The sequence below is a fragment of the Apaloderma vittatum genome, unplaced genomic scaffold, assembly GCF_000703405.1.
Source record: "Apaloderma vittatum isolate BGI_N311 unplaced genomic scaffold, ASM70340v1 scaffold11207, whole genome shotgun sequence".
Taxonomy (NCBI): domain Eukaryota; kingdom Metazoa; phylum Chordata; class Aves; order Trogoniformes; family Trogonidae; genus Apaloderma; species Apaloderma vittatum.
In genome coordinates, this window is record NW_009727824.1 from 4,927 (window position 1) to 13,200 (window position 8,274).

The 8,274-nt window shown below is 46.4% G+C and overlaps 1 protein-coding gene across 1 annotated transcript; it reads left to right on the forward strand.

Moving 5' to 3' along the window:
- Nucleotides 1-2,978: 2,978 nt before the first annotated feature.
- On the forward strand, nt 2,979-7,535 carry ANKRD66 (ankyrin repeat domain 66). The gene is given in 4 exon segments (XM_009873827.1): nt 2,979-3,117; nt 4,600-4,637; nt 4,639-4,835; nt 7,355-7,535. Coding segments are annotated over 4 exon segments (555 nt in total).
- The last annotated feature ends 739 nt before the right edge of the window (nt 7,536-8,274 follow it).

Below are 8,274 nucleotides of genomic sequence, written 5' to 3' on the forward strand. Positions count from 1 at the left end.
CGGCAGCTCCCAGGGCAGGACGAGTTTCTCGAGGGCAAAGCGACTGCCGGGCTCTCCCCGAAGGGGAGGGACCAAACTTTGCCTTAGTTTCCCGACGAGACAACCTTTCTGGAAGAGATTTTCCTTGGGCCTGGAAAACCAGCTTCCGGCATGGAGCCATCCCCAAAAACCACCGCACACGCCGGAGGACCCTGCGCGGCGGTGCCTTTGCGAGGCAGGGACGAGTTTCGATACGGGTTGGTTTGCATGTGGCTGTGAGTTTTCTGGCTTTCCTCCCGCCGCTGCCGAGCCCGTTGGCGTCTGGCTGGGCTGAGCGCCGGGATCCCCAAGAAAAAGTCCTCCTGGGCGGGTTGCAGCGTCCCATGGGGGAGTTGTGACACAGCTGGGTGAGGAGGGGAGACTTTTGGCTCAAGGTCCCTCCATAAAAATCTAAATATTTTCCTCTGGCCTTATGAGGAGGGTATAAGAACCCCCTAAGGCAGTGATCCCACTTTTGGGTGCAGCTTCTGGAGCGGTTTAAGGTGGATCGGGCTCAGGTCCCTACTGACAGGTGGGATCTGCACCCCCCACCCCCTTTGCACAGCTGAGGCGTTTGCCTGCTTGATAATGTTTAGGGAATTAACCCTAAAAGCAGCAGCAATAATAAGTTTTGTGACAGATCAGCAGGTTAGTCCAGCTGACGAAGCAGCCATATGAGATTCAAGGTGAGCAAAGGGAGGCAGCAGGGGAAGGAAGGTAAAATTTGGCTTTGCCTAAATTGCTTATGAAGCTGCACCCTGGAGAGCTGGGGGAGCTCCTGGGGTGGGACCGTGGGCTTCTCTTCCTCTCCCTTTGCCTGTATGTTTGTGGGTATGATCAGAATCTAGAAGAGCAAAAAGGTACTTGAAATTCAAGTTATATTTTAAAAATCTTAATTTTGTTGGCATTTCCTTGGAAAAGAATAAGTTATGTGAAAAAGCCTTAAGATTAATTTTTTCCTTTACTTCTGTCTGTCACCAGGTTAGCAGCAATTGAAGATTTATTATTGTTTTTGAGATCACCAAAATGAGCACTTAATTATCAGCCAGTTTAAGAGAATGATGCAGTGGGATTAGATAGAATCGAAATCGCGACTTAAAGATTAAAAATGGTCACCCAAAACTTAGAGCAGGGTTACACACACAGAGTTTAAATCAACCCCCACATAAGGACTAACAAACAATTCTGGATCAAATTATGTGCACACGCACACAGAGACAAACAGGCAGCACAGATCTGTGATCAAAATTTCCACTTTTTTTCCTTAATTACTCACTTTTTTGTGCCGGGCAGTCGGTGAACCTCTCAAAGTCAGTCAGGCCTTTGAATCCTTGTGGAATTGTCGGCGGACGATCTTTCACTCCTCGTGAAATCTACCCTTGTGCCAGCTCAGGGGGAGATCCTGGGTCACACAGCTCACTGCGGTCCAGGAGGGCTCCGATAGACTCCCTCTTTGGTTGCCATTTATAGGATCTCGAGATGATTCACTTTTGGTCATTTATGCCGAATCACTCTGATGTAGCAATGCTTGAGACAGCAAAATGGGAGTTTCTCCTAAGATGACTTGTGATGTGTCACTGAGGCTGCTGATGGACCAGGTGGCCAGGAGGTGCTTGATGCCCAAATCGCCGTGCTTGCCACCAAGATAACAGCACTTGCGATCAAGACAACAGCCCAGTGAGACTCATTCTGAGAGGTCACAGTGACCCTGGAGTGGCTGCACCCACCACACTGCCCAGCACTCGTTTCAGTGATGGACTGGGTGTGTTAAAGCGTAGCATTTTCAGGATAGATTTAGTGTTGGTGAAAGGTCTTGGAGTACAACTCTGAAGACCTCTGATCTAAAGCAACGGGTTCTTCGAGGATAGTGACAGGCAAGGAGGAGGAGGAGGTGGTGCATGAGCAGTTAGAGGGATGTGCCAAAGCCTATGATACTTTTGTGGCCAACTGAGAAGCTCCAGAATTTATTATATTTTTTTTAATATATCCTATTCGCAGAAAAGCAGGAGTCAAACTAAGTAGAAATCATGTATGGGTCTTATTCTTCAATCTGGTCTACACAGTCCCGCCACCTAAGTTAGGGAACTTACTGAAGCAGACTGGGATTCCCTCTGACCTTTGTACCTCATGTTCTTCTTACAAGAAAGCAGGGTTGTGATGGTGTGTCCTTCCAGCCCGGATTTGGGATGTGGTCTGCGTGTTTACAGAAGCTGGGAACAGGGAAATCACTCCATCTCAGGATGACGGGGTAGCGTAGTTGTCTTCGTAAGCTGTTTAAATTCCCTGCCAGCAAAGCAGCTGGGAAATATCTCCTGGCACAGGCACAACCACTGAAACCCACAGCCTTGCAGGCACTGAACAGCAGCTCCTTCTGTTTCTTGGTGGGGATCTGTTGCGTGGGACTGGAAAGCACAAAGCATGGCAATGGAGATGAGATTTTTAAGCAACCTGCCCTAGCTCAGTCATTTGCACCAAACCACATCAGCAGGTTCTTTCACAGATGTTTCTTTCTCACAGCAGTAAAACGCTCCCAGTAACCAATCTGCAGCATCGGCAAGGGAGGAGCCAGTTTCCATGGGAAGTGAGTACCAGCACACCCGTGGCAAGTGTTTGGTCTGAGCTGGCTGTTTGTTAGCAACATCGCTGAGAAATGCAACGTGGTTTTATCTATGAGTCCTTTACATAAAGAGCTGCACTTTGCCCCACATTTCCATGACTGCAAACCAAACTTCACCAGCGGTCTGTGATTGCTGGTTTGAAGATAAATGACAATTATTTTTTCCCCCTCTCATTACTTTTTCCTTATTTTCGGATAAATCCTGGTTTCTTACAGTGTATGTCTCATTTTTAATCCAGATGTCGCTTGATCTGTTAAAATTACTCTGGAGAGGGACTGATACAGTGAACACCCACTAAATGACCGTTACTCTTTTACCAGGCACCTTTCTGAAGTGTGCAGCATGACTGAGCTCCATGAAGCCATGGCTTTGAGGGACTACGACCTGGTGGATAAGATTTTGAGGACAAGGCGCTGTGACCCAAATCACAAGGATGTTGATTGGCATGACAGGACTCCGCTGCACTGGGCTGCTGCAAAAGGTGATGGCACCCCTGGCTCTGTTACTTGTGTGAACCAGCATCATAAAAGGTGATGCTGAAGGTAATGACATCTTGCTCTGGTGGCAATTAAAGCTGGTGATACTCACAGCTTGTATCTGATCATTCTGTCCCCACTAAGCAAAAAAGAGAAAAATACCAATTTAAATGGGAACTTTGCCTCCAAAATCATCATAGAATCAGAGAATCATAGAATGGCCTAGGCTGGAAGGGACCTTAGAGGTTAAAAATAATTTATAAGATTACTATCATTGTTCAGTTGTTTTTTTCTGTCACATGCATAATATGCAGAGATTGGACTAGATGATCTCTAAGGTCCCTTCCAGCCTATGCCATTCTATGATTCTGTGATTCTATGATGTACATATAGCACGTCTCCTTGTCTCCCACGTTACTTTTCTAAGACTTCATACAGTGAAAAGGAGTTATTTCTCGAGTACACCTTCATGAATGTACAGAAAGACAAACCCACTGTATTTCTACTAGGTGTTTATCAAACTCAATAGAACAAAATAATTACAATGTGATTTACATGGCCCTCCCTTTATCCCACCTGGTCGAATGAACGTAGGACTGGACCTGTTTGCAGTTCTATCTGGTCCTTCACCGTAAGAAGTGTCTATTGGAGTAGAATATCTTTTTGCAGCCCAGAAAAGAGATGAATGCGGCAATATATAATGCAATACTGTACATGGTATAAAATGGGAAATGGGACCTGTAGTCCACTATACTAGGGTCTTTGTTACATGTTAGGATCTCACATCATGGCATCTGTCTTTGCTCAGAAAAGTGTCTGATTTGCAGGTTTACACCTACATGTTTTACTTTTGAATGGATTTCGTGATGGATTATTACTTATTTGAGCAGCAGCAAAGGGAACTAAACTCTCTAAGAAAAAGAAGATGAGATAATTGATGTGGCCTAGGAGCCATTGAGAATGATCTAGCTCAGTCAAGGCAGTGTAAACTGGGATAGAAAGAACATTTTTTGCTTTTTTAAGCAATTCCACAAGTTAGAAAAATATGAAGGTGAATGAGAAGAAGAAATTTCTCCAGCTCTTAACAAACTTTTGTTTCAGTAAAGCTGTTCACAGGTTTTCCAGTTTTCTAATATTTAACCTGTTTTTTGTGATGCACTAAAAACCAAAATGAAACAATGAACTAGTCAATAGCCAATTGGTCAATGGCTAATCGAGACGTACTGTTCAGGAATTAGTAGAAAGCCTTTTGATTTTGTTGTTTTTGTTGTAAAATGCTTCTGGAACCAGTCTAAATTGAAAAAAAAAATAGCACTTTCTAAAGAGTATCGTTTACTTGCTAAATCAAGTGGCCAGATCATGGGTAAGATCCAGCGTTACATGACTGAGGGAGTTATGATCAACTGTGTGTGACAATCATCTGCATCCCAAAGGTGTAAAGTCTAATGCAGGTGCATCTTCTCTTCTTTTTTCATGCCCAATGTAAGGAAAATCAGAACTGGTCAAGCTCCTCGTGGATCACGAGGACATTGGCTTGACATTGCCTGCGGAGTGATGTGGGCTGGACCCCGGCTCACTTTGCGGCTAAGTCAGGGAGTCTGGGGTTGCTTCATAGCCTTCATTCCCTGCACGCTGCCATGGATGTGGTCAGCCTCTTCGGTGACACTCCCAAGAGGCTGGTGGAAATCTACGGCCACCAAGAATGCCTCAGGTTCTTAGAAGTGTGAGTAGTGATGGCTGATCCCACTGTGGCAGCTGATGGGGCTCCAGCAATGAAAATTCTTAGAGGACCGGAACAAATGAGAACGAGTTACTCGTCTTTCCACCTAAAGCCTATGAAAGCCATCAAGCATGAGTAGTAGATCAGTATTAACCCCTCAGAGTGGTGAGTACTGAATTCCCAGGTTGAATTTTTTAAGAACAACCCTCTAGCAGTTGATGTAGGGTATGTATATCATATGGCTATTATTGTAGTAAAGAACAGAGTCATGTCTTTTTTTACAGTTATTGAAATTATAATATTTGATCTGACAGCAAAGTTTAGCAAAATTTCAGGGCTAAATTGAATTAGGATTAGATAATTTCTAAGGTTAAAAGGTCAGCTATAAAGAATAACGATGACAAATCCTCCCAAATTCCAGTCATCTTCAAATCTGATCCTTTGGTGTTATGAATTTGCAGTACTTATAGACGAGGAGTGCAAAAATGAAAGCAAGTGGAAATGTGGTTGCGGTGAGTTAATGTACCAAGTGCAATTGCCTTAAATCATGGAATCGTAGAATGTGTTGAGCTGAAAGGGACCTTGAAAGGTTGTCTAGTCCAACCCCCCTGTAGTGATCAGGGACATCTTTAATTAGATCAGGTTGCTCAGAGCCTGGCCTTGAGTGTCTCCAGGGATTGCCCCTCCACCACCTCTCTGGGCAGCCCATGCCAGTGTTTCACCACTCTCATAGTAAAGAACTTCTCCCTAACATCTAATCTAAATCTAAATCTACGCTGCTCTAGTTTAAAACCATTGCCCCTTGTCCTGTCACTACATGCCCTTGTGAACAGCCCCTCCCCAGCTTTCCTGTAGCCCCTTCAGGTACTGAAAGGCCACTGTAAGGTCTCCTGGAGCCTTCTCTTCTCCAGGCTGAACTCTCAGCCGGTCCTTGTAGGAGAGCTGCTCCAGCCCTCTGATCATTTTTGTGGTCTGCCTCTGGACCTGCTCCAACAGGTCCACGTCCTTCTTGTGTTGGGGGCTGCAGAGCTAGATGCAGGACTCCGGGTGGGGTCTCACCAGAGCAGAGCAGAGGGGCAGAATCCCCTCCCTCGCCTCGCTGGCCACGCTGCTGTGGATGCAGTTGTCGTGGTTTAAGCCGACTGGGACTAAGAACCACACAATCTCCAGCTCGCTCCTCCCCGCCCGATTCAACAGTGGGGCGAGACAATTTAAAAAGCCTCAAGGGTTTGATATTAAGGATAGGGAGGGTAATAATCTACCAGTTAAGGTGACGGGTAAAGAACTAGAGCGACTTGGGAAGAAAAACATAGATTTAATTCAGCACCACCAGTTACGAAGAAGGATAGTAAGAGGAATACATGAACAAATATGACCTGATCTTAAATACACTTTTCCCCCTCTCACTCCTCCCATCTGCCTGGCTACCTCCTCCTCCCATCAGTGCAAGGGGGACCGGGAATGGGGGGTGCAGTCCATCTGGCCATTTACTCGTTGTCCATGGCAGTTCCTCCTTGAGAAAGAGGGCTCCTCGCAGTCTCTCCTTAGTGCCACCTCACAGGAGGCAATCCTCTTCCTCCTTATGAGTCCATCAGGGCCAAGGGTCGCTTCTGACATGTCCCCAGCTGATGCTCGGTCTCTCTCCCCTCTCATGGGGCTCTGCACATACCTATGCATTTTGGGCGTTCTCGCTGCTGTCAGTCCCTCAACTGGCAGGCAACCACCTTCCTGACGTCTCAGCCACAACAGGCTTTAGGAAAAGGTCCTCCTCCTGCAGCCTTCTCCTTCTCTGGGACTCTTCTCCCCCTTGGGAGATGTTCATTTGTTCTCCTCTCACCTCCCCTTCCTCCAACAGAAAAAATCCCCAACATTAAAGACAGGACAGCTCAACACAAGACGAAAACAAAGCAGAGAAAGAACAATGGGGTCACCTCTTAAATACCTTTATCTAAGAGGCAGTGGTTGACCTTGCCCTGGCCAGAGGCAGGTCCAACTCCCACCTAGGGGTGGGGGAGGATCTTGAAGTTTCCTGTGAGTCTACCCCCGCTTTTACAAAAAACCCCACCAGACTCAAACCCATGACAGCAGCCCAGGATGGAACTGGCCTTCTGGGCTGTGAGCACGCCTTGGTGGCTCATGTCCAGCTTTGCATCCACCAACATCCTCAAGTCCCTCTCTGTGGGACTGCTTTCTAGCACATCATCCCCCAGCCTGTATTGATAACAAGGATTGCCCCGAATGTGCTTTATAAGTCAGTTTATTAGCACACAAATTCACAAGATCAGTCTTTAAGAGCTTTTTATGGTTAAAATCATGATCCCAATGGTAAAAGCCCAATCTCACCATAGATCATACTGAACGTTTCCCTCTTCAGGCCTTAGTGTTTTCTCATTTGTTGCTGGCAACAGCGTTTTGACCACACGAATACCCAATCCCCTGATGCTGTAGATGGGCAGCTGAGGAACGGTGTGTGCCTGTGCGGTGCTCAGTGCCTGAAGATGCACTCCTGCTTTCTTCCCCAGAGCAGAGGTGGAGAGCAGAAACTATCGCAGGACAGCTGCAGTGCAAGGGATCCCCTTAGACCAGCAAGATGAAGATTGGGAACTCAAGAAAGAAGAACTTGAGCGAAACCTATCGTCTTCCTGGGAGAACTGCACATCCTGCTCTCTAAAGAAAAATCGGAAAAAACAAGGGAAGCAGTAGTGTGTCTTATCTATTTGGTGCCAATGTCACCTCACAACGCAGAGCAGAGACACTGGCAGACCTTCAGATGCTTTTTCAGGGTGAAATGTGGATGAACAGAAGAAGCAGATGGCCACAAGAAGGCATCTCTGTGATGTACTGTAACTATTGTTATTAATAGGGAATGGGTGGGTAGAAGTGCTCCTATCTGTGTTTGAGCCTACGTGTATCATTTGTCAAATATCAGAAAACCTCTCAAGATGTCTAAATAGCCTAATATTCTAAGTCCCTGAAATGTAAATATTTACAGAAATGTCAGCAATTAGCCCTATTATCTGAGAGGGAATTGGGTTTGCTCCTAGTTGATACATGAGAGCATCTGGTCCTGTGTTTCTGCTCGCTCTGGTGATGTCTGTGGCTTTTGCTTGATTGCTTCAGGTCCAGAGTCAACCAGGAGGCTCTAGAGGGACTTGTAGCCTCTGGTGTTGCCAGTCTTTTCTGTGGGAGTGGGCTGTAGTGTCTTCTGTCTGAAGGGGAGATGTTGATGTTGACCTTGTCCCATGGTGAGCAAGGTCTCAGGGTGATAATTGTCTGTGAGCTGAGGGGATCAACTGCCCAAGATGTGGCAGTGTGTGGAGAACCCCATGCCAGAGGGCAGAAAGACCACACAGGAGCGGAGGACACACACGAAGCAACTCGTGGCCTCAAGGTCAGTTCCACACTGGTGGGATAAATGCACATGGAAGGAGAGGGTTGCCTC